The following is a 27,038-nucleotide window of genomic DNA, read 5'->3' on the forward strand; positions in this document are numbered from 1 at the left end:
CCCTTCTTCAGACTGACAGTCAGAGGGGAGGGAAAAACGAGAGATATAGAAGGCACATAGAACAAATGAATGAAAGATTTGCGAAAAGCAATGGTGATCAAAGAAAGCTTTGTATCCCATCTCTCTCCATCCCTCCCCCACCCTAGTCGTTGTACTAGATTCACTACAGTTTCACTGTCTGTAGAACTCGTTATCACCTACCCCACAGCCAACAATGGACCATTGTGGGCTCCACCCTTCCTTCATCATCGTTGCTTTTTGCATATCTTTCATTCATTTGTTCTACGTCTCTCTATATCACCTTTCCCTTTCCCCTGAGGCTCAGTCTGAAGAAAGGTCTCAACCCAAAACGTCGCCTATTCCTTTCCTCCAGAGAGGCTGCCTGACCCGTTGAGTAACTCCACCTTTTGGTGTCTCTCTTCGGTGTAAACCAGCATCTGCAGTTCCTTCCGACACATGATGTGATTATTGATTGATTGATTGATTGCTGCATGGAAACAGGCCCCTCAGCCAAGCGAGTCCAGGCCGACCCATGATCACCCATTCACGCTAGTTCCGCACGTCCCACTCACGTACCCACTCCCTACACATCAGGGGCAAGTCTACAGAGGAACCTGCAACACCGGTACGTCTTTGGGATGTGGGAGGAGACTGGAGCACCCGGAGGAAGCCCAAAGATCCTATAGCGGAGTAAGATAGACCACCTGCTAGATGCAATGGGCTGACGTGTAGTACGCAACGGAACGGAACGTGGGCCTTTTTTTCATCCATTTCTGTAACCGGACCCGACCCGACCCGACTCGCAGTGTAATCAACATTGCGGGGGAACAGTTTGTGTTAATAAATTTAAATTCTGAAAATGAGATGAACATTTTTACCAAATAACTTTTATTTTTACGAGGATGTTTCCGTAACCGGCTTCCGTCTCCGCACTATTATCCTATGGGATCTTTGGTGAGGAGACGGAAGCCGGTTATGGAAATGGGGCCTTAAATTACCCATGAATCTGCCCATGACCGTACTACGTCTTTTTCGTCGAGTGGACTATCTTGCTCGCTATAGGATCTTTGCCCGCTGCCACTGGCAGAACGTCTCTGGCGCTGTGTGGCAACAGCTCAACCGCTGCACCACCACCGTGCTGCCCCTTCATTTATACTGCACGTATTTAACAAATGAGAATAATGCCAGCGGTGGGATGTATATATATATTACCTGCTCCTATTTAAATGTTAAGACATAAAGCAACTCCTGATGCATTTGTCGGCAAGTATTGCTTTAGCGGGAGTAATTCGTCAGGAATGAGGCTATTCTTGGAACGTTGTGATAAAATATGGCAAAACACCACAGTCACCAAGGCAACAGGCCCAACACAGATCCCTGCCACTATTCTAACAGACCTGTGAACGACTACTTGATTTTGGTTTAGTTTATTTTAGAGATACAGTGCGCGAACAGGTCCTTCGGCCCATTCAGTCTACACGACCAACGATCCCCCCCACACTAACACTATCCTACACACTAGGGACAATTTACAATCTTTAAGGGCCTGTCCCACGAGCATGCGACTGCATGCGGCAAGCGCGACCTAACGTGGTCGCTTGAGCCGTACGGCCTCGCGGGGCCGGTCCCACTTCGATCGCCGGAGCCGTATGGAGTTGTGCGGAGCTGGTCCCGACCTCCGCGCGGCCCCCGCTTCTGGTTTGGTCGCGCTTGCCGCATGCAGGTCGCATGCTCGTGGGACAGGCCCTTTACTGAAGCCAATTAGCCGACAGACCCGCATGTCCTTGGAGTGTGGGAGAAACCGGGGCACCCGGAGAAAACCCACGCGGTCACAGGGAGAACGTACAAATATCGTACAGACAGCTCCCGTGGTCGGGATCGAACCCGGATCTCTGGCGCTGTGAGGCAGCAACTCTACCGCTGCGCCACCGTGCCACCCCTCTTATAAAATCTATCATATAAAAATCTATGTTAAAAAACATTGATAAATACAACTACACCACATGGTAGGACAGATGGGTAGAACTCTTCCCCCATGTGTTGGCCTTGGTTTGATATCCACCATTCAGCAGAGGAAGCGATCGATACAGTTCTTAACAAAGTGAAGACTCTCGCTGTGTTTGTAGCGGTGGGTGGGTGGGCGGTGGGGTGGGGGGGGGGTCAAGTTGCAGCTCAGTTGGGGAAGGTTGTCCACCCTCGCTGGTCCTGGAGATCAGAAGGCGGTGGACATGATGATGTCCACCGTGCTCTGCGGGAGGGCCCCGTTGGGCGGGGCGCGGAGCGTCGCCCTCTTGAAGAACTTCCTCTTCTTGAACTCCTCGCTGATCTCCAGCGGCGTCTTCCCCCTCGTCTCCAGCACGATGAAGTAACTCAGGATAGTGAGCACCAGGCACACGCCACTGAAGATCAGGAAGCAGAGGTAGCCCAGTCCGTCCTGCACCAGGGAGGGACAACGGCAGTCAGTCAGTAAAATGGCTCAATCAATGAATCAATCAATGAATGGACACTTCAATGTCCAGATTGTTACAGTTGTTAAGGGCTTGGACACGCTAGAGGCAGGAAACATGTTCCCGATGTTGGGGGAGTCCAGATCCAGGGGCCACAGTTTAAGAATAATGGGTAAGCCATTTAGAACGGAGACGAGGAAACACTTTTTCTCACAGAGAGTGGTGAGTCTGTGGAATTCTCTGCCTCAGAGGGCGGTGGAGGCAGGTGCTTTCAAGAGAGAGCTAGATAGGGCTATTATAAATAGCGGAGTCGGGGGATATGGGGAGAAGGCAGGAACGGGGTACTGATTGGGGATGATCAGCCATGATCACATTGAATGGCGGTGCTGGCTCGAAGGGCCGAATGGCCTACTCCTGCACCTATTGTCTATTGTCTATTGTCACGGGCAACAAGTCACAGTGAGATTCGTTGTTTTGCGTTACCAAGGTATGCGAATAATCACCACATTAAGGGCGTTGACAAAGTTACAAAGTATCCCACGCCTGATCCCCCTTTGTTCTCCCCCCTCCCCCTCGCTCCGGGTCCACCTTTTTTCGTCCCCCCCCGGACCCTTCCCCCTTACGACGGTCCCCCATGTGGGTCTTTCTGTGTTCTCCGCCCCCCCTCCTCCTACCCCTCCTTGTCCCCCTTCCCCTCCCCCTCCCCCTCCCCCTCCCCCTCCCCCCTCTCACTCCCAGACATGCCCCCCCACAGTTTCGGCCCGAAACGTTGCCTATTTCCTTCGCTCCATAGATGCTGCCGCACCCGCTGAGTTTCTCCAGCACTTCTGTCTACCATTAAGAAAAGGTCAGTGTGCAGCACATGGAGAGACTGGGAGAGGGGGGGGGAGTGTCACTGAGTGATACAGCGTGGAAACAGGCCCTTCAGCCCAACTTGCCCACACCGACCAACATGTCCCATCTACACTAGTCCCACCTGCCTGTGTTTGGCCCATACCCCTCTAAACCTGTCCTATCCATGTACCTGTCTTATTCTTTCTTAAACGCTGCGATAGTCCCTGCTCAACTACCTCCTCTGGCAGCTCGATCCATTCACCCACCACCCTTCATATCTTATTAAATCATTCCCCCCCCCTCACCTTAAACCTATGCCCTCTGGTCCTCGATTCCCCTACTCTGGGCAAGAGACTGTGCATCTACCCGATCTATTTATCTCGTGATTTTGTACACCTCTTTAAGATCACCTCATCCTCCTGCGCTCCAAGGAATGGAGACCCAGCCTGCTCATCCTCTACCTTTAGCTCAGACCCTCGAGTCCCAGCAACATCCTCGTAAATGTTCTCTGTCAGTGAAGTGAGAGGAGAGTCAGTGAGTGAGTGGGTCTAGACCCCCTGGTCCTGGACTCTCCCACGAGTGGAAACATCCTCTCCACATCAAACGCTATGGAGAGTTAAATACAGTCAGGCCAAACTCAAGTAGGGTAGAGAGAGCAAAGGAGGAAGATGCAGAATATAGTTCTCAGCAGTTCCACGGCCCGGCAACAAGGATACTTACCACCATGAAGGAGAAAAGCATGCTGAGGAGGAAGAGCCCAAACCAGTTGAGGAAGCCGTTGATGACAAAGCCGGCGGGTCGGTCGGACTGGAGAAATATTTCCGAAGGTAATATGAGAGCTACTCCCCCTGGAAAAACAGCCTCTCTTTTATTAGTATAGAATGGAAGAGTCACGCAGCTGAGAGAGCCCCTTCCCTGCTGAGCCAGAGACCCGGGTTCGATCCTGACCTCGGCTACTGTCTGTGTGGAGTTTGCACGTTCTCTCTGTGGCCACCTCGGTTTCCTCCGGGTGCTCCGGTTTCACAAGAACCTTTCCTATCCTTGTACATTCTTGTCTTTCAAATGCTGTGATACCTCCTGCCTCAACTACCGCCTGGCAGCTCATCCCATACACCAATCACCCTCTGAGTGAAAACATTTGCCCTCTCTTTCCCATTATATCTTTCTCTTCTCACCACAAACCTCCGTCGTTTAAATGCTCCTTTTGTCTCGCATGGTCTTTGCACGTTCTCCCTGTGGCCATGTTCACAAGTTCACAAGTTATTGGAGTAGAATTAGGCCATTCGGCCCATCGAGTCTACTCCGCCATTCAATCATGGCTGATTCATGCCTGATAATCCGAATTTCCTCCCTTCTCCCCTGAACCCTTGACACCCGTTCTGATCAAGAACTTGTCAATCTCTGCCTTAAAAATATCCACTGACTTGGCCTCCACAACCCAATGTGGCAATGAGTTCCACAGATTAACTGCCCTCTGACCAAAGAGGTTCCTCCTCACCTCCTTTCTAAAAGAGCGCTCTTCTAACTAAAAGAGTTTCCTCCCACATCCCAAAGACGTGCGGGTTTGTAGGTTAATATGCCACTGTAAAAAATAAGTAGGGAGTGGATGAGAAAGTGGGATAACATGGAACTAGTGCGTTGGTCAGCGCGGACTCGGTGGGCCGAAGGGCCTGTTTCCGTTTAGTCTCTTTCCATTCAATTTGATTCAAGGGATAAAAAAGCTTGCCTGACACGGTCAAAAATAAAATCATACAATTTGATGAAAGCTCCTTTTAATTTTCCATTTGGAAAGGGGAAATGAGGAAGGATGTTCTTTCTGCATGAACCGCGGCAGAGTGCAGGAAGAGAGCAACTGGAGGACTGAACCTCAACCTCAACAGCCCAATCCGAGCCAGTAGAGCTACTGTCCAAGTTGAACCAAGGATTCAGATTCCAGATAAGGGCTCTCTCTGTCAACTCTGTAGCCTCGATGAGACCCCACAGAAAAATAAATATGGTTTAAGTTGCACGGTAGACAAAAGTGCTGGAGAAACTCAGCGGGTGAGGCAGCATCTATGAGCGAAGGAAATAGGCAACGTTTCAGGCCGAAACCCTTCTGCAGACTTATCAGACTGATAAGTTGCACCATCTTTTTACTGATTTTATTTGGCCTCTGAAAATTGCCCCTGGTGTGAAGGGAGTTGATGAAAAAGTGGGATAAATAGAACTAGTGTGAACGGGTGATCGATGGTGCAATTAAGTATATATAGTTATGATATCGTGGCCATTACGGAGACATGGCTGCAAGGGGATCAGGACTGGGAGTTAAATATAGAGGGGTACTCGACAATTAGGAAAGATAGACAGGAAAGAAAGGGAGGAGGGGTGGCCCTTTTAATAAGGGAGGGAATAACGGCAATAGAGAGGAAGGATATTGCGTTGAAGGATCAGGATAGTGAAACAGCTTGGGTACAGATAGAGAATAATAAGGGGAAAAAAACACTAGTGGGTGTAATTTATAGACCTCCAAATAGCTGTGACGCTGTTAGTCAGAACATAAATCTGCAAATAGTTGACGCATGTAAAAAGGGAACTGCTGTAATCATGGGGGACTTCAATTTTCATATTAATTGGGCAAACCAAACTGGGCAGGGTAGACTAGAGGAAGAGTTTATAGAATGTATTAGAGACGGGTTCCTAGAACAGTATGTCACAGAACCGACAAGGGGGGAGGCAATCTTGGATCTGGTTCTGTGTAATGAAGCAGGATTAATTAAAAATGTCATAGTTAGGGACTCGTTGGGAACAAGTGACCACAATATGGTCGAATTCCATATTCAAATAGAAGGGGAGCAGGTTGAAACTCAGGCTAGGGTGCTTAGTCTAAATAAGGGGGATTATGAAGGTATGAGGACTGAGCTGATCAAAGTTGACTGGGATAGCAGACTCAAGAATAAGACGGTACATGAGCAGTGGTGTACGTTTAAGGGTATACTGTATAACCTTCAAGAAAAATTTATTCCTATGAAGAAAAAAAGGGGTAAGGGTAAGAACAGTCAGCCATGGCTCAGTAAAACTATAAAGGATAGTATTCGGCTGAAGGCAAGGGCATATAAGGTAGCCAGAGATAGTGGGAGGGTAGAGGATTGGGAAGCATTTAAAGGTCAGCAAAAAATAACTAAGAGATTAATTAAGACGGGGAAAATAGACTATGAAAGGAATTTAGCGAACAACATAAAAACTAATAGTAAGAGTTTTTATAGCTATATAAAAAGAAAAAGGGTGGCTAAGGTGAACGTTGGTCCATTGGAGGGTGAGACTGGAGAGTTGTTGGTGGGGAACATGGAAATGGCAAAGGCATTAAACGAGTATTTTGTATCAGTCTTCACCATAGAAGACACAAAAAATATTCCAACGCTGGATAAACAGGGGGCGGTAGGAATGGAGGAGCTAAATACTATTAAGATCACCAAGGAGGTGGTATTAGGGAAATTAATGAGACTGAAGGAGGATAAATCCCCTGGGCCTGATGGATTACATCCAAGGGTCTTGAGGGAGATAGCGGTGGGGATTGTGGATGCATTGGTGATAATTTTCCAAAACTCCCTGGAGGCAGGAACGGTCCCAGTGGATTGGAAAATGGCCAATGTAACACCTATATTTAAAAAAGGAAGTAAACAGAAGGCGGGTAACTATAGACCGGTTAGTCTAACATCGGTGGTGGGTAAAATGTTAGAGACAATTATTAAAGAAACACTAACGGGGCACTTGGATAAACATGACTTCATCGGACAGAACCAGCATGGTTTTGTGAAGGGGAAGTCCTGTTTAACGAATCTGCTCGAATTCTTTGAGGAAGTAACAACCCGGGTGGATAAAGGGGAACCGGTGGATGTGGTATACTTGGACTTCCAAAAGGCTTTTGACAAGGTGCCACATAAGAGACTATTGCTAAAAATAAAAAATTATGGGATTGGGGGTAATATATTAGCATGGGTAGAGGATTGGCTAACAAATAGGAAGCAGAGAGTGGGGATAAATGGTTCATACTCGGGATGGCAACCGGTAACTAGCGGGGTTCCGCAAGGGTCGGTGCTGGGACCCCAGTTGTTCACAATTTATATAAATGATTTGGAGGAGGGAACCAAGTGTAATATATCAAAATTTGCGGACGATACAAAAATGGGAGGAAAAGTAGGGGATGAGGAGGATAGGAAGAGTCTGCAAAAGGATATAGATAAGCTAGGTGAGTGGGCAACAACTTGGCAGATGAAGTTTAATACTAATAAATGTGAAGTCATTCACTTTGGGAAAAAAAATGATAGGGCAAGTTATTTTCTAAATGAGGAGGAGCTGCGTTGTAATGCAACGCAAAGGGATCTAGGGGTATTAGTACATGAATCACTAAAAGTTAGTATGCAGGTGCAGCAAGCAATCAGGAAGGCCAATGGAGTTTTGGCCTTTATTGCTAGGGGGATTGAGTATAAAAACACGGAGGTCTTGCTGCAGCTGTACACAGTATTAGTGAGACCACATTTGGAATACTGTGTACAGTTCTGGGGTCCATACTTAAGAAAGGATGTACTAGCCCTGGAGGCAGTGCAGCGAAGGTTTACAAGATTAATTCCTGCAATGAGGGGATTGACATATGAGGAAAGGTTAAGTAGGCTGGAACTCTACTCTTTGGAGTTTAGAAGAATGAGAGGCGATCTCATTGAAACATATAAGATCGTGAGGGGCCTTGATCGGGTGGATGCACCGAGGATGTTCCCAATGATCGGGGAAACCAGAACTAGGGGACATAGTTGCAGAATAAGGGGGGGCTCTTTTAAAACTGAGATGAGGAAGAACTTCTTCACCCAGAGGGTGGTTAATTTATGGAATTCACTGCCCCAGGGAGCAGTGGAAGCAGAAACTTTAAATATATTTAAGACTAAAATAGATGGTTTTTTAGCTGCCAAGGGGATAAGGGGCTACGGGGAGAGGGCAGGGATATGGACCTAGGTATGGTTAGTATAGTAAGACCTGAGTGATCTCCTGGACAAGTGTCGATCGCCTGGATTGGGGTCGGAGAGGAATTTCCCGGATTTTTTTCCCGAATTGGACCTGGGTTTTTATCCGGTTTTTTGCCTCCCCCAGGAGATCACGAGGTTCTTGGGGTGGAGAGGGGTGATAGCGGTATAAAGGGGAGGGTAGTGTCTTGTGTTCTGTGTCTTGTGTCTACTGTTTGTGGGTAAGTGTGTCTGTTTAGTGTTCAGCCATGAGCGAATGGCGGTGCGGGCTCGACGGACCTGGTGGTCTACTCTCGCACCTACTTTCTATGTTTCTATGTTTCTATGATGGCCAGTGTTGACCCAATGGGCTGAATGGCCTGTTTCCATGCTGTATCTTTCAACGATTCAATTAATGGTCTGGGAGAATCTAACTCCTTCCTTAATAGGCCTGGATAGAGTGAATGCAGAGAGGATGGTTACACTAGTGGGAGAGTCTAGGACCAGAGGACAGAGCCCCAGAATAAGAGGACATACTTTTAGAAAGGTGATGAGGAGGAATCTCTTTAGGTAGAGGGAGGAATTCTTTGCCACGGAAGGCTAAGGAGGCCAAGTCAGTGGATATTTTTAAGGCAGAGATAGATAGATTCTTGATTAGTGCTGGTGTCAGAGGTCATGGGGAGAAGGCAGGAGAATGGGTTTGAGAGAGAAAGGTGGATCAGCCATGATTGAATGGCGGAGTAGACTTGATGGGCCGAACTTTTTACTAAAGTTTCTAAATTCGGAACTTGAACTTGCAAACTTAATCAGACCACCAATTATTCTTGATCCTGACACAATAGACTTCTCTTCTGAAATCAGATCCACTTTTAAGTAAAATAAGTAATGCATGATCTACCGTATGTCACGCAACGAAGAATGGATTTCTACCCTCAAAGTGTCAATGTGCCTTTGATCGTGGCCGCCATGTATGTCAATATTCGGCGCTGCAAATTGGAGGTTGTGCTTCAGGAGTGGGTTGGAAGGGGAAGAGTCAGTGTCCATCCCAGCTTACCTGGGCCAAGTCCGTAGCTGAGGACATAAGCGAAGATGATGACCAGGTTGCAGTAGGGCATCCAGCTGACGAGATGCTGCAGAGGGGAGACAGGATTAGCATCCAAATGGGTGAAAAGGCACATCTCCCCCCTCCTACCCTTGCTCGACCTCATTCACCCCATCGCTCCAAACACTGGAGATCCCAGAGAAAAGTGTGCACCCCCCACCCCCCCTAAAATTTCTATGTTCCTTAAAGAGTCATATAGCAAGGAAACTGATCTTTGGCCCACTGAAAGATCATCGGGTACTCTTTTATACTAAACCTAATTTAATCCATTTTAATCTCCTCACATTCTCCTCAATCCCTCAAAATTCTACTTGCCACTATATTTATATATAGGAATCAAGGAAAGAGCGTTCATAGTGTACACACACACACACACACATATATATATATAGGAGTGTTTATATACATATGCATAAATACTGAACTTTTTTCTCATTTATTATATTGTTTACAGTGTACTATGTTTACATATTCTGTAGTGCTGCTGCAAGTAAGAATTTAATTGTTCTGTCTGGGTCATATGACAATTAAACACTCTTGAATCTTAACTCATGAATTCTGTATCCCCCATTTTTTTTTTTTAATTCCACCTTCTATACCCACAGACATCCTGGGTTCCTTGCACTAGTTACCGTCACCATTCATCCTTACTTGTTGGCCCTGAATGGTTAGTACGCAACTAAACCTGTTCACTGTACCTCGGTACACGTGACAATAAACTAAACTGAACTGAACGCTCACCGTTTCACTATTGATTGACCCCCCTCTTGTTAGATACTAACATACCGACAAATAACAGTTCTCAGTCCAAAGATAGACACAAAGAGCTGGAGTAACTCGGCGGGCCAGGCAGCACTTCTGAAGAGAAGGAATGGGTGACGTTTCGGGTCGAGACCCTTCTTCAGTTCTCAGTCCATATTTGGCAGGTGCTGGTTCTGATTTTGAAGTCCACCAGTCCAGGACTTGAATTTCCAAACCATCCTCATCTCTTTTTCACCTTTTGCCTTGAGGTTTACAGCTTTACCCCCTACACTCAATCATTAGATCCTTCTTCAATATGCAAAACCCACGGCGATCTTAGCTCCTTATAAGTCCCTATAATGTAACTCTTAGGCCATCAGTGGATATTTTTAAGGCAGAGGTAGATAGATTCTTGATTAGTACGGGTGTCAGAGGTTATGGGGAGAAGGCAGGAGAATGGGGTTAGGAGGGAGAGATAGATCAGCCATGATTGAATGGCGGAGTAGACTTGATAGGCCGAAAAGCCTAAATCTACTCCTATCACCTATGACCTTATGACCTCCATAAAATAAAATGTTAATTTAATCTTTATTTCTACTCTCTACTTTAATAAAAGAGCTGTCTTTTTGCTCTTTTATTAAAGTTCACAGTTCACAAACGTGAATAATTATGAATGCCAGTTGAAAGGATCAGTCTATACATGGGTGTCTCCCTGTCTCTGGGCCCCACAGGAGGTTGCTTACCTGCAGTGAAAAGGTAATGGTCAAAAGTCCCGTCCACAGACTCATGAACCCTAATCCTCCGCAGAGAAGAGTTTTTCTTCCTGTTCGTTCAACGAAGAATCCCTGTGTAATAAGATTTACAGAATAAAGCACTGAGCGTCAGTGAGAATCTGCTTTTGGTTGCCTTAGTCCTACGGCTTGGGGAGATGTTCAGTGTTCAGTCGAGGAAGGACCTTATTGCTATTGAGGGAGTGCAGCGTAGGTTCACCAGGTTAATTCCCGGAATAGCGGGACTGACATACGATGAACGAATGGGTCGACTGGGCTTGTATTCACTGGAATTTAGAAGGATGAGAGGGTAATCTTATAGAAACATATAAAATTCTTAAGGGATTGGACCGGATAGATGCAGGAAAAATGTTCTCGATGTTGGGGGAGTCCAGGACCATGCATCACAGTTTAAGAATAAGGGGGAAGGCCATTTAGGACTGAGATAAGGAAAAACATTTTCACCCAGAGAGTTGTGAATCTTTGGAATTCTCTACCACAGAAGGCAGTGGAGGCCAATTCACTGGATGTATTCAAGAGAAAGTTAGATATAGCTCTTAGGGCTAATGGAATCAAGGGATAGGGGGAGAAAGCAGGAATGGAGTGCTGATTTTGGATGATTAGCCGTGATCATATTGAATGATGGCGATAGCTCGAAGGGCCGAATGGCCTACTCCTGCACCTATTTTCAATGTTTCTATGTTCATACATGGCTTGTGTTAAAATAATTGTTCCTTAATCTTGTGGAGCTTTGAAGGTGTTTTTAGTTTAGTTTAGTTTAGAGATACAGTGTGGAAACAGACCCCTAGGCCTACCGAGGCTACACCGACCAGCGATCAGCCTGTACACTAGTTCTATACAGCACTCTAAGGACAATTTACAGAAGCCAATTAACCTGCAAACCTGCACTTCTTTAGAACGCAGGAGAAAACCGGAGCACCCGGAGAAAGCCCGCACGGTCACAGGGAGTATGGGAGGAAACCGGAGCACCCAGAGGAAACCCAGGTGGTCACGTGGAGAACATACAAACTCCGTACAGTCAGCGCTCTTAGTCGGGATTGAACCCGGGTCCCCGGTGCTGCAAGGCAGCAACTCTAGCGCTGCGCCACCGTGCCGCCCAACCTTCAAGCTGGGTAGAATGGGCCCATTTTAAAAACAAAATGGATGCTGACAGTACCGCCAGAGTATCACCATGTATCGGGCAACACAAGCATGTGGAACATATGCCCAGGGCCCTCAACACATCGTTTGTACCAGTGCACATGACAATAAACCTGACGAGGTCCAACGCATTTTGTTTTAGTTTTGGAGACGCAGCGTGGAAACAGGCACTTTGGCCCACCGAGTCCGTGCCTACCAACCATCACCGGCAAGGATCATCACTGGCAAGGTCCGCGCCGACCAACCATCACCGGCAAAGACTCAGTGGGCCGAAGAGCCTGTTTCCACGCTGCATTTCTAAAACAAAAGCGATAAACTAACGAGTTGGACCTCATCAAGTTTATGGTTACTAGTTCTATGTTATCCCAGTTTCATGCCCTACACACTAGTGGCAATTTACAGAAGCCAATTAACCTGCAAGCCTGTCTTTGGGATGTGGGAGGAAACCGGAGCACCCAGAGGAAGCCCATTCGGACACAGGGAGAACGTACAAACTCTGTACAGACAGCAACCGAGGTCAGGATGGAACCCGGGTCTCTGGCGCTGTGAGTCAGCAACTCTACCGCTGCGCCACCGTGCCATACTTGAGTCCAGCTCCTACAGCTCATAATCATAGACTACAAACCCGTATGAGGTTACTTCTATCCTTCCTCATCACCAGTTATCCAGATCAGCATCGTACGTACACAGATCAGCAATGTAAGTGTTTCAATCAGCCCCGTTCCAATGGATACATACGGTATGGTCGCCTCATGAATTCCTGCTGCATAGAAGATCTCAAAGGCATAGGCATAGATCTGGAAAACAAAAATCATATTAAGATTATTTCGGAAATGTAGCAATTTTAATGAAATTGCTCTTTTAATGGCGTCAGGCCACCCAGACTTTCAATGGCAAACAGCAACCTATTGTTTTCTCAAGCCATCTCTTTCATTGAAGTATAGACAGCTCAGCTCGTTGAAACTGGTGATAAACTACAAAGATAAACATCAAAGATAGGCACAAAGTGCTGGGGTAAATCAACTGAAGAAGGGTTCCGACCCGAAATGTCGCCTATCCATTTTCTCCAGAGGGTGGCAAAGTGGCGCAGCGGTAGAGTTGCTGCCTTACAGCGCCGGAGACCCGGGTTTGAACTTGGCTACTGGTGCTGTCTGTACGGAGTTTGTACGTTCTCCCCGTGACCTGCGTGATTTTTCTCCGAGATCTTCGCTCTCCTCCTACACTCCAAAGACGTACAGGTTTGTAGGTTAATTGGCTTGATATATATGTAAAATTGTCCCTAGTGTGTGTCGGTGGTGGTGTTAATGTGCGGGGACCGCTGGTCGGCACGGACTCGGCGGGACGAAGGGCCTGTTTCCGTGCTGTATCTCTAAACTAAACTGAGCCGAACTAAAGATGCCCCAGGAGATCTTTGGAGAAAAAAGATGGGTGGGTGACGTTTCGGGCAGGGACCCTTCTTCAGACTGGAAGTTGGGAGTGGGAGTGAGTGGTGGGGGGTAGAGCTGGGGGTGAGAAAAGACCAGGTCTGATCAGAGCAGGCAACTGATAACCTCCGTCAGGGTGGGGCCCTGGTAGGGCCATTGGTGGCTTGGGATGGTGTGAGTGATCTCAAGAGGGATACAGTCTGAAGAAGGGTCCCGACTCGAAACGTCACCAGGGATGCTGCCTGACCCAGGGAGAAACTCCAGCATTTTTTTTTGTAAACCAACATCTGCAGTTCCTCGTTTCCACAACAAACTCCCCTCACTGTCTACCACTTATTTTGCAGCCCGTCGTGTGTTTTTCCTTCGTAATATTCACGATTCTTTCTCCCCGACACCTTGACCCAAAGACAAATAAAATACTTTGAAGTGAAAACTCTGCCGTAATGCCTTTTGCTGTAAACATTGAACGAACCATCATCTTTGGCTTTTCCTATCATTTGCAACAGCATTGGGAAATCACCACTAAATATTTTTAAAGTAATTCTCTCAACCTTCGATTCCCCCATTCTCCCTCTTTAGGTCATTAGGTCATAAGTGATAGGAGAAGAATTAAGCCTATTCGGCCCATCAAGTCTACTCCGCCATTCAATCATGGTGGGTCTATCTCTCCCTCCTAACCCCATTCTCCTGCCTTTTCCCCATAACGCCTGACACTCTTATTAATCAAGAATCTATCCATCTCCGCCTTAAAAATATCCATTAATTTGGCCCCCACAGCCTTCTGTGCCAATGAATTCCACAGATTCACCACCCTCTGGCTAAATAAATTCCTCCTCATCTCCTTCCTTTTACATTATTCAAAAAACACAGATTATATTGTTACCTACAGAGAAGCTAGTAGCAGGGTGGGAGATTGCAACCTTCACGTGGTCCGCCCTGTTTTAACGAATGCAATCAACCCAGCGTGCACAATCAAATAAGATCAAATAGAACAAGTTGTCCTACAACTTTAGGCTGTGCACGCCATACGCAAGAAGAAGAAGAAGAAGAAGCTAGTATTGTTAGATTACATTATGTTGTGATGTTAAAAATGTGACAATATATTTGAGCACAGCAAAAAATGGCGTTTGTTTTGCAGATTCCAGTATTGATCAACTCGAGTGCGGTCCTGACCTCCCATCTACCACATTGGAAATGCTTGAACTTACTATCTTTGATTGCATTTTATCAGACTTCAATGTTATAGCTTGCGCTAAATGCTGTACCTGTATCCTTTATCTGTGCACTGTGGACGGCTTGATTGTAACCATGTATAGTCTTTTCTTTGACTGGATAGCATGCAAACAAAAGTTTTTCATTGCACCTCGGTACACGTGATAATATTAAACAAAACTTATTTAAACTAAATTAAACTAATGTAAACTGAACTAAACTAAAATAAACTGAAAACTGTTCCAAATTTTATTCCTTTCATTCATATTTTATTTTAAACGAAACTAAACTAAACTGGGGTCAAGGAAAGAGTGTTCACGTCGCGGCTCTGTTTCCACCAATCTTTCCACCAGCACGCACAAGAAGCACAAGAAGTGACAAGACTGACACCGTTGTATGCCGATGCCGAGAAGTGTGTTCAGCTCTGGCTGGACAGCTTCTAATCTTGTGTGTGGACTCGATAAGAAGAAGAAGAACTAAACTAAATTAAACTAAACTAAGGTAGACAAAAATGCTGGAGAAGCTCAGCGGGTGAGGAAGCATCTATGGAGCGAAGGAAATAGGCAACGTCTTCCAGCCACATCGAAGCCATGGCCAAGAAAGCACACCAATGCCGTTACTTCCTGAGAAGGCTTAGAAGTTCAGTATGATCACAACAACTCTCCCCAACTTCTACAGATGCGCAGTGGAAAGCATTTTATCAGGATGCATCACAGCATGGTTTGGGAACAGCTCCAACCAAGACCGCAAGAAATTGCAGAGAATTGTGGACGCAGCCCAGACCATCACACAAACCAACCTCCCTTCTATTGACTCCATCTACACTTCACGCTGCTTTGGCAAGGCCCCCAGCATAATCAAGGATCAGTCTCACCACGATCATTCCCACTTCTCCCCTTTCCCATCAGGCAAGAGGTACAGAAGTTTGAAAACATGCACCTCCAGATTTGGGGACAGTTTCTTCCCAGCTGTTATCAGGCAACTGAGCCATCCTACCACCAACCCTGCAGAGGTCCTGCCCTTCCATCGACATCTTTGGAGACCTTTGAATTATCTTTAATCAGATTTTATTGGACTTTATCTTGCACTATCTTGCACGTTATACCCTTATACCCTTTACCCCGTAACTGTACACTGTGGGTGGCTTGATTGTAAGCATGTACAGTGCTTTCGCTCACTGGATAGCAGGCAACAAAAATCTTTTCACTGTACCTCAGTACACGTGGCAATAATAAACGGAACTGAGCTAATCTGCAACATATCCTTTTCCCTTTTATTCTGAATACTTGAATTGAATTGTTCAAATTGAATACTTTGGACAAGTCACAGTGAAATTCTTTGGTTGAATTCCTGGCCAAGGTATGCAAATAGTCACCCATAAAGGGCACTGACAAAGTCACAAATCCCCCCCCCCCCTCCCCCCAGCGTGCCAGATTCACCCTTTGTTCTTACAGCATTAATGCCACTGAGCTGTATGAAGAACGACATCATCATGTTGATAACGAGTTGGCTTCGAACGGCGGGGTCCCTGCACAGCTCCCACACGCTCCGCGATCGTTCCCCCCTTATCGCCGAGCGCTCCGCCTGCATCTCTTCAAGCTCCTCGGTAAAATCCCGCTTGCCCCACAGTCTCTGGAGCGCTGCGGGTGAAACAAATGGGAGACAAGGTGGACGTGAGTCTGGCGTGGCGGCACACAGGCATTTTCTTTAGTCAGAGGGCGGTGAATCTGTGGAATTCTATGCCACAGAAGGCTGTGGAGGCCAAGTCAGTGGATATTTTTTAAGGCAGAGATTGATCGATTCTTGATTAGTACGGGTGTCAGAGGTTATGGGGAGAAGGCAGGAGAATGGGGTTGGGAGGGAGATCATCCATGATTGAATGGTGGAATAGACTTGATGGGCCGAATGGCCTAATTCTACTCCCATTCCTTATGACATCTACCGCTGCAGTGTCAAGTTTGTATGAAGGGAGACAGGGATATATTCTTGCATAGAAACTTCTTCTCACGGAGAATGGTGAATGGTGAACTACTCACATTACATGTTCTTTGCCTTTGGTGTCTATGGTCGACTCATCCTATCATTGTAAAGGCCTATTTCACACTCCCTCTTTCTCCTCTCCAATCAGGTACAAAAGTATGAAAGCTCACGCCTCCAGATGCAGGGACAGTTTTGTCCCAGCTGTTATCAGGCAACATCCAACTAGAGAGCGGTCCTGAACTACCACCAACCTCATTGGAGACCCTCAGACTATCTTTAATCGGACTTTATCTTGCGCTAAACGTTATTCCCTTTATCCTGTATCTGTACACTGTGGACCGCTTGGTTGTAATCATGTATGGTCTTTTCGCTGACTGGATAGCACGCAAGAAAAAAGCTTTTCACTGTACCCGAGTCTTCCTGGAAACCCCATCGGATGCTAACAGTTAATGTTTTCAAGAGAGGGTTAGATTTAGCTCTTGGAGCTAATGGAATCAAGGGATATGGGGAGAAAGCAGGAACGGGGTACTGATTTTGGAAGATAATCAGTAATGCCAATCTTCCTACAAATAAATCTTTGGATACTCAGTCTGCACTAGTAGGTAATAGCAGAGCTGAAGTTTCCACTTTTGAATACTATTTAATTTTAGTTTAGTTTAGAGATACAGCGTGGAAGCAGGCCCTTCGGCCCACTGAGTCCATGCTTACCGGCGATCCCGGCACACTAACGCTATCCTACAAACTAGGGGCAATTTACAATTTTACCAAGCCCATTAACCTACAAACCTGTACGTCTTTGGAGTGTGGGAGGAAACCGGAGCACCCGGAAAAAAACCCACGCAAGTCACGGAGAGAGCGTACAAACTCCGTACAGGCAGCACCCGTGGCCAGGATCGAACCTGGGTCTCTGGCGCTGTGAGCCAGCAACTGTACCGCTGCACCGCCGTGACGCTAGAATCTCACAGCAGCCTGAAACACTGAATCTCAATCAATGCAATGTTACTTCACCCTGCTTGCCACCGACTACCACAAATTCAACTGTAATGCTGAATAGTAGGAACATTTGGCCGTTGATAGGTCGAGTAATGGACTTTACAAGTATGGTTCAGGAGATAACTTGTTGTCACTTGCCATTTGTGCACAAATCCCTGTTTCCTTTGTCAATCAGGAGGTATCTGGGGCTCTCTGGAAACCAGGGCAGGATGACGAGCTGTATAAAGGCAGGTATGGCATTGAAGGCCATCAAGAAAGGCCACACACTTTCACTGCCTAAAATCTCCCTGGAGAAACAAACAGAGCAAACAACACAAGGTTGAGATATATTTAACCACTCGAATAGTTTTTTTTTTTTGCAGACATTTCTATCCACAGAAGATTTTCTTGTTCAAGTGAAACCAACATTGGCAAAGACATGAAACGTTAAGCTGTGACAGTACTTACTGAGTGCTGCCCCAGGCACCCATTTCTTTAGACTTTGGGAATTTAGACTTCAGAGTTGCAGCTTGTTAACAGGCCCTTTGGGCCACCGAGTCCGCGCCGATCACCCCCCCCCCCCCCCCCCCCCCCCCGTACATTGCCAGAGCCCCGGGTGCGATCCTGACCACGGGTGCTGTCTGTACGGAGCTTGCATGCTCTCTCTCTGTGACTCGGTGGGTTTTTTCCGGGTGCTTCAGTTTCCTCCCACACTCCAAAGATGTGCAGCCTTGAAGGTTGCTTGGCATCAGCAAATTGTAAATTGTCCCTAATGTGCAGGTGTTAGTGCCAGTGTGATCGCTGGTCGGCACGGACTCGGTGGGCCGAAGGGCCTGTTACCTGTACCTGTATCTCTAAAGTCCAAAGTCTGTCATCCCCAGTCAGGGTCAGAGGATTTATGCTCCACTCACCACCGCCTCCTTGGCATGGCAGCATCCTAGCCGTCCTTGTATTTAGGAAGGTCAGCTTACTAAGGTGAGGTTGTGAGCTCTGAACTTTGTCTCAACATACACATACAGAGTGGCTTCAAACACGTGCTGCATTAGAAGTTAAGACTAAATTCTTCAGCTGCTGTGTGACTGCTGGGTCAGGTGTTATAAAGGAGACAACAACCACAACTAGAGAGGTGTCCTAAGCTGGCATCTACCTCATTGGAGACCCTTAGACACCTTGGATTGGACTTTATTGGCTTTCTCTTGCACAAAACGTTATTCATGTTATTCCCTTCATCATGTATCTGTACACTGTGGACGGCTCGATTGCCATCTTGTGTTGTCTCTCCGCTGACTGGTTAGCACGCAACAAAATGCTTTTCACTGTACCTCAGTACACATGACAATAAACTAAATTAAGCAACTGTGCCAGGCAGGAAGTCAGATCATTGAGGGAGAAGGCTGGAGATGATCCCATTAACCGGGAAGATGGTACCTTTCACTGGCTCTCCATGAGCCTGGCATTGAATGCCTTGTTACTGGGCATGGATCTGGCCAGGTTGGGCCATCCTGATCCATGGAGCGTGTAACTTGTCACCATTCGTGACCTTCTCCTGAGGGCAAAGGAGCCACCAACCGCGGGGAGTAGGGAGGGAAAATAGACAAGTTGGGAAAGTAGTATTCTGACAAAAAAAAACATCGGTGTCTGGGGATGACAAGTAACTGCAAGTGCTGGTTTACAAAACTGCACACAAAGCGCTGGAGTAACCGGCGTTAAATGCCCAGGAATTCACGCATTGCTCTGAACCACCATTTTGATGTATCACTGTTTAGTTTAGATGCAGGAAGATTGTTCCCGATGTTGGGGAAGTCCAGAACAAGGGGTCACAGTTTAAGGAAAAGGGGGAAATCTTTTAGGACCGAGATGAGAAAAACATTTTTCACACAGAGAGTGGTGAATCTCTGGAATTCTCTGCCACAGAAGGTAGTTGAGGCCAATTCATTGGCTATATTTAAGAGTGAGTTAGATGTGGCCCTTGTGGCTAAAGGTATCAGGGGAGAGAAGGCAGGTACAGGATACTGAGTTGGATGATCAGCCATGATCATATTGAATGGCGGTGCAGGCTCGAAGGGCCGAATGGCCTACTCCTGCACCTATTTTCTATGTCTCTATGTTTTTATGTTTAGAGATACAGCGTGAAAACAGACCCTTCGGCCCACCGAGTCCAGGTCGGCCATCTGATCACACTGGCTCTATGCTATCCCACTTTCTCATCCACTCGCTACAGATTAGCGGCAAAGCGCAGCGCCCACTCAATCTACAAACCCGCACGTCTTTGTAATGTGAGCAGAAACCTGAAGCACCAGGAGGAAACCCATGTGATCACAGAGAAAACGTTCACACTCCACACAGACAGCACCCAAGGTCAGGATGGAACCCAGGTCGCTGGTGCTGTGAGGCAGAAACTTCCAGAAGCCCCTTAGTTTGTGAATGAACTTTGCTCCCACCCACACTGTTGATGGCAATGTAATCCTACGCAGCTGAACGTACTGAAGCAACACAAAGAGACTGACCTGAGTCCAACAATCTGTCCTAAGCATTTACCCAGGGATATGAATATCGCCGTGGTGATGGTCACAAGCCCTCGCAACTTCTTCGGGGAACATTCCATGAGGTACATGCAATGAATGTTCATGCCATTTCCTTCAGGTGGAGAGGAAATAAAACATACATTAAAAATGAACTGCAGGTGCTGGTTTACACCACAAATAGACACAAAGTGCTGGAGTAACTCAGCGGGTCTGGCAGCATCTCTGGAGAAAATGGATAGGCAACGTTTAGGGTCGGGTCCCTCCTGCAGTCTGAAGAAGGATCTCGGCCCGAGACGTCACCTGTCCATTTTCTCCAGGGATGCTGCCAGACCCGTTGAGTTACTTCAGCATTTTGTGTCTATCTTTGGAAATAAAACACTTGTCTTGTCGGCTTGTTGAATTGAACCTGGCATCAGTACTAGCGGCCAGTTGCTGTAGTGTTAGAGCTGTGACTGCCTGTAGCAGAGGCCTAACCTGAATGGAGAGTTGCGATGGTCAGGGATGTGGACAGACCTTAACACAGGAAAAAAAGCGACACTGGAAAGAAAGTGGCCCTGGAGTCATAAGATCATAAGGTCATAAATGAAAGAGGTATAATTAGGCCATTCGGCCCATCAACCCCTTCCGGGTTTCGGCCCGAAGCGTTGCCAATCTCCTTCACTCCATAGATGCTGCTGCACCCGCTGAGTTTCTCCAGCATTTTTGGTGACCTGCCAGAGGAGGTAGTTGAGGCTGGGACTATCCCAACATTTATGAAACAGGTACATGGATAGGACAGGTTTGGAGGGATGTGGACCAAACGTGGGCAGGTGGGACTAGTGTAGCTGGGACATGTTGTCCGGTGTGGGCAAGTTGGGCCGAAGGGTCTTGTTTCCACACTGTATCACTCCACGACTCTACACACATTAACGTTTGCATTAGAAATAGCATGATTCAAAGTCTTGCAAAGTGAATGTAATGTGGCCAGTACCTGCATTGACTCCATACAGGAACCTGGCCACCAGGATCATCTCAAAAGACCTGGCCATCCTGCTGAAAGCCACTATTAAAGCTGCCACTATTGCCACAAGATTGTTGAATACCAGACAGTTCTTCCTGCAAGGCAATGCATTGGATTTTGAAAGGGTCCATTCAGCAGACTGAATACATCACAGACCCCCACCCCCCCCTCACATTGACCACAGTGTCACCTCCCATCACAATGTACCGTAATGTCATTCTGGATAGGACAGGTTTGGAGGGATATGGACCAAACGCGGGCAGGTGGGACTAGCGTAGCTGGGACATGTTGGCAGGTGTGGGCAAGTTGGGCCGAAGGGCCTGTTTCCACACTGTATCAGTCTGTGACTCTAATACCACCTCGGCAGATGTCAATAGAAACGAGTTGAACTGCCGTTGGTCACATCTGCTTTGAACAAGCAGCAGAAAGGAAATATAACTGCAGATGAGAAAATGATAGTCCAGTACTGTGTTGTTGGAAGAAGGGCTCTACTACTGAGCGAAAGGATCATAACGATGGTAGAAACGGCTCAGCAGCTAATCTCTCACAGTAAGATGCCACATGTAGGAAGGTACTGCAGGTGCTGGCTTACACCAAAGATAGACACTAAATGCTGCAGTAACCCAGCAGGGACAGGCAACATCTCTGGGGAGAAGGAGTGGGTGACGTTTTGAATCGAGACCCTTCTTCAGACTGAGAGTCGGGGAGAGGGAGTCAGTGCTCTCGGTGGGATGCTGCAGGTGGAGACCCTGCACTGGGTCCGATGGTAACCTCATGTTGGGTGCAATGTCAGGGTGCTGTTCTCACTCTGGGTAGGTGGTTAATGGTGGCGTCTTTGCAACGGGTAGGATGGGGTGGGAGACTGCAACCTTCACGTGGTCCGCCCTGTTTCGACGAATGCAATCAACCCGGCGTGCACAATCAAATAAGATCAAATAGAACAAGTTGTCCTACAACTTTAGGCTGTGCACGCCATACGCAAGAAGAAGAATGGGTGGGATGGTAATGATGGCATCTTTGCAATGGGTGGGATGTTTTGTTTAGTTTAGTTTAGAGATACAGCTCGGAAACAGGCCCTTCAGCCCACAGAGTCTGCGACAACCAGCGATTCCCGCACACTAACACTATCCAACACACACTAGGGACAATTTTCCATTTACACCAAGCCAATTAACCTGCAAACCTGTACGCCTTCCGAGTGTGAATGGAAACCGAAGATCTCGGAGAAAACCCACGCAGGTCACGGGGCGAATGTGCAGACAGCACCTGTCGAACCCGGGTCCCTGGCGCTGTAAGGCAGCAGCTCTACCGCTGGTAAAAGCAAGTAATGGTTGCAAAGCCTGATCGCCTCTGATCTTACCTTCCGTATCTAACAGCCAGGTGTCCAGCGATCAACGCTCCAAACACAGCTCCGACTGGGTAGACAGATACAATGACCGTCCACAACACCTTTATTGCCTGCCCTTCCATCGCTGTCCCATGACGCTCCAGCCAAGTCTCGTTGATAAAATACTTAATGTACTGGAATTGGAAAGGATTGATTATGAAAAATCAATGTCGGTTTTTTTTTTTTTACCCGTTCACTGGCAACTTTTTTTTTCACTATTGGTCACCCAGTGCCGAGTATTTTGTAGAGCAAGGACGACTTGACTTAGCCAAAACTAAACCAAAATGAGTATACTCAGGGGTGGCACTGAACAGGTTAAATCAAAATATACTTTATTTGGAATAAAAAATATATAGAATCATAGAGTGATAGATACAGTGTGGAAACAGGCCTTTCGGCCCAACTTGCCCACACCGGCCAACACTAGTCCCACCTTGGTCCATATCCCTCTAAACCTGTCCTATCCATGTACCTGTCTAACTGCTTCTTAAACGATGGGATAGTCCCACACTCAACTACCTCCTCTGGCAGCTCGTTCCATACACCCACCACCCTTTGTGTAAAAAAGGTACTCCACAAGTTCCTGTTAAATCTCTCCCCCCCTCACTTTAAATCTATGTCCACTGGCTCCTGATTCCCCCACTCTGGGCAAGAGGCTCTGTGCTACCTGATCTATTCTTCTCATCTTTCCACTCCGAACAAGCAAGTCATCCCCAAATCTAATGGGTTTGACAATAAAGGGAGGATTAGACCTGAATCTAAGACCACTTCACCAACAAGTTAATGCCAATGCCATTAATATCATTGTCTTGCTCCCACTCATATAAAGGTACTCATATAAGGGGCTACTCACAATAGATGGTGCGTTAATGAGAGACATATTGAGTCCATGCTGAAATGTTCCTCCCATTCCCGTGACAACAATCAACAGCAGAAGAACCTTCAGATGGAACTATAAGTGGATAAAGGATTATCATTCACAAACATAGTCAATACTGGAATTAGAGTTGACATTCGGTAAGACAGATTTGGTCGTTGAACGATAATGAGTTAATATGATCTCAAATTTCTACATTGTTGACCACATTGCTGTTAGAACACCCTACATAACATAGGAAAGACACAAAATGCTGGAGTAACCCGGTGGCACAGTTGGCACGGCGGTGCAGCGGTAGAGTTGCTTCCTTACAGCGCCAGAGAGCCGGGTTCGATCCTGACGTGCTGTCTGCATGGAGTTTGTACGTTCTCCACGTGACCTGCGTGGTTTTTCTCCAGGATCTCCGGTTTCCTCCCACACTCCAAAGACGTACAGGTTTGTAAGTTAATTGGATCGGTTCTAAGTGTAAAATGCCCCTACTCGAGACAACTGGGGTAAGTTTCCACATTGTGCTGTAACTGTTGTGGAACAGATTGATGAGAAACACAGTTAGTTTTGGAGTGTAATGTCACAAACAAACCCACTTCCAAACCAAATACTTCAGAGACAAGCTCCAAGGCAACCCTGTGATGGCCAGTGTTACTCACGGCCAGGGAATTAATATAATTTTGGTTTCGTTTAGTTTCTCCCCCGTTAGGTTGCAACCTTGTCGTGGTCGGGGAGCTTGTGTGTCTCAGTGACCCCTAGAGCTACGCCAGCGGGAGATTCGTCTCCTGTTAGGGTCTCCCATGCTGGACAGGTCAAAGGGTAGAGGCCAGACGAAGAGCGATCCACTGGTCCTCCAAGTTGGAGGTTGAGCACAGGGCTAACAACCCTGGATTTAAGAGAGAGAGAGATAGAGCTCTAGGGGCTAGTGGAGTCAAGGGTAATGGGGAGAAGGCAGGCACGGGTTATTGATAGGGGATGATCAGCCATGATCACAATGAATGGCGGTGCTGGCTCGAAGGGCCAAATGGCCTCCTCCTGCACCTATTTTCTATGTCTATGTCTATGTCTATGTCTATGTCTATCCTCTGCCATTCCCTTTGCAGTGTATCTCCCATTCACACTTAGGGTTGCCAACTTAATTCACTTCTAAATAAGGGACAAACGGTCAAAATAAGGGACAAATTCCAAACAGCAATTCGTTGACCGACTCGGCCGTGGCTGGGTGAATGATGAGTTGGCCCTGGCGCCAGACTTTGCGCATGACGTCACGCAGCCGGGGCCAAAACGCCTCAGCTAGCCCGCCGACTGGGCTTTGTGTTCTGTCACGCCCATAGTCCGGCACCCCATCCAACTCATGAACCGATGGTCGGCCATGAGAAGGAGGGGTGGTGGTGGTGGTGTTGGCGGTAAGCGAAGGTCCGAAGGTCGGGCAGCTGGCCGGGTGCCGATTGACAGGGCCACGGGCGAGGCGCTGCTGCTGCACTCCATGGGCTGCACTACGCCGGGACGGGCGAGGTGGGGCCAGACTCTGCGCTCCAACCCAACAGTCCCCTCGACCCGAGTAGCAGCAGTCAAATACGGGACAAGTGCGGTCCCGTATGGGATAAATGAATTTTGCCCAATATACGGGATGTCCCGGCTAATACGGGACAGTTGGCAACCGTATTCACACTCCCTCAGCGACTCCCTCACCGAATGCAGAGAGCAAAGTATTGGCAGGATCACTGGCAGTGGCCTGGAACAATGCACAGGCTAAAAGGATGAGAATGATCTGTGTAGGAAGGAACTACAGATGCTGGTTTAAACCGAAGATAGACCCAAAATGCTGGAGTAACTCAGCAGGACAGGCAGCATCTCTAGAGAGAAGGAATGGGTGACGTTTCGGGTCGAGACCCTGCTCCGGACTGAAGAAGGATCTCGACCCGAAACATCACCCATTCCTTCTCTCCAGAGATGCTGCCTGTCCCGCTGAGTTACTCCAGTATTTTGTGTCTATCTCAGGATGTGAATGATGGCGACTTACAGTCGTACAAGCAATCCAAGTACCCGTGAGGCTGCAGAAGGTCTGATCACAGATTCAGGCAGCATGAAACAGGTCCTTCAGCCCAACTTGTCCATGCCGACCAAGATGCCTCAAACAGAAAGATGGCCGGGCGAGGCGAGGAGAGCGATGGTAGTTCATGAGAACTGCTCCAGTACATCGGGCCGACCAGACATTGGACTTTGAATAACGTGGCGGAGTCCACACGAGTAATAAATGCAAAAATAATTTCACTGTGCAGTCGCACATGTGAAAAAATAAAGCACCATTTAACTGTTGAATTATTACGTTAGTTCCATTAACCTGCACTAGGCCCAAACACCTCTAAACCTTTCCTATACAATGACAGTGAGCAGTGCTCAATGAAGCAGACGTTGTAACATATTGTTCCATTGAGGAGCATTATGTGAGTGGGCCCCTTTTGGCACATGGCAGCTAAACTCCGTGGTGGCAAACTCTTCCATAGTCTACAGTCCTTCCATGTGGTATTTTTAAAGCAGGAAGAGCTAGGTTCTTGATTAGTAAGGTGTCAGAGGTTATGGGGAGAAGGCAGGAGAATCAGTTTCAGCTTAGTTTTTTGTCACATGCACCGAGGTACAGTGAAAAGCTTTTTGTTGCGTGCTAACCGGTCAGCAGAAAGGTCCGTGAGTACAATCAATCCATTTACAGTATAGATACATGAGAAGGGAATAACGTTTAGTGAAAGGTAAAGCCAGCAAAGTCAGGCCAAGGGTAGTCTGAGGGACATCAAAGAGGTAGATAATAGTTCAGGAGTTGTGGTGGGATGATTCAGTTGCCATAACAGCTGGGAAGAAACTGTCCCTGAATCTGGAGCTGTGCGTTTTCACACTTCTATACCTTATGCCCGATGGGAGAGGGGAGAAGAGGGAGTGGCCGGGGTGTGACTCGCATGGATTATGTTGCTGGCCTTGCCGAGGCAGCGTGAGGTATAAATGGAGTCAATGGAAGGGAGGGTGGTTTGTGCGATGGGCTGGGCTGCGTCCACAATTCGCTGTAATTTCTTACGGTCCTGGGTGGAGAATGGGGATCGGGAGGGAAAGATAGATCAGCCATGATTGCATGGCGGAGTAGACTCGATGGGCCGAATGGCCTAATTCTGCTCCTAATGAACATGAACTGCCAATTCATCTCACTGCCCCGTGTTGAATGATACACAACCAGACGGACATGTTTACTTAATAATTATTTTGGAGGAAGATGGTGACTGCAAGGTGAGTGCTGATAATTTGGCAGATTTAATGTCCACTTTCATAGGTAACTATCAGCTGAGTGGGAGGGTGCAATGGAACAAACCCTCAGGACAGGCATCCAAGGGAAGAGCAATCACCTGAGCAGTGAACTGGCCTTCAATACAACAACAGATGGATTATAGATGATATAATCTCTGTGTGTGACTTAATACTTATCAGGAAGTCTTGAACACAGTTGAATAGTAAAGGATCCAGTTTACAAGGTCACAATACAACCTTGTCCTTTTGACATATCTAAACAATTAGGATTAAAGTTAATTATTTTTCTTCTACCATTAACTTTGTGGGAAGCAAGCAGAAGCCTCCACGTGGCGCACACCGGGCGATGCTGACATC

The 27,038-nt window shown here is 47.2% G+C and overlaps 1 protein-coding gene across 1 annotated transcript; it reads right to left on the reverse strand.

Annotated features, from left to right (window-relative positions):
• Positions 1-2,212: 2,212 nt before the first annotated feature.
• LOC116987172 (solute carrier family 2, facilitated glucose transporter member 11-like) lies at positions 2,213-26,621 on the reverse strand. Its single transcript, XM_033043048.1, has 12 exons — positions 26,586-26,621; positions 23,379-23,477; positions 22,499-22,659; positions 21,109-21,233; positions 20,121-20,250; positions 17,773-17,921; positions 16,114-16,301; positions 12,712-12,822; positions 10,838-10,939; positions 9,306-9,381; positions 4,002-4,129; positions 2,213-2,434 (listed from the first exon to the last, which is right to left on the reverse strand). Exons 1-12 carry the CDS (start codon positions 26,619-26,621, stop codon positions 2,213-2,215), a joined length of 1,527 nt encoding a protein of 508 aa, XP_032898939.1.
• Between the last annotated feature and the right edge of the window lie 417 nt (positions 26,622-27,038).

This window comes from Amblyraja radiata, chromosome 25, assembly GCF_010909765.2.
Source record: "Amblyraja radiata isolate CabotCenter1 chromosome 25, sAmbRad1.1.pri, whole genome shotgun sequence".
Taxonomy (NCBI): domain Eukaryota; kingdom Metazoa; phylum Chordata; class Chondrichthyes; order Rajiformes; family Rajidae; genus Amblyraja; species Amblyraja radiata.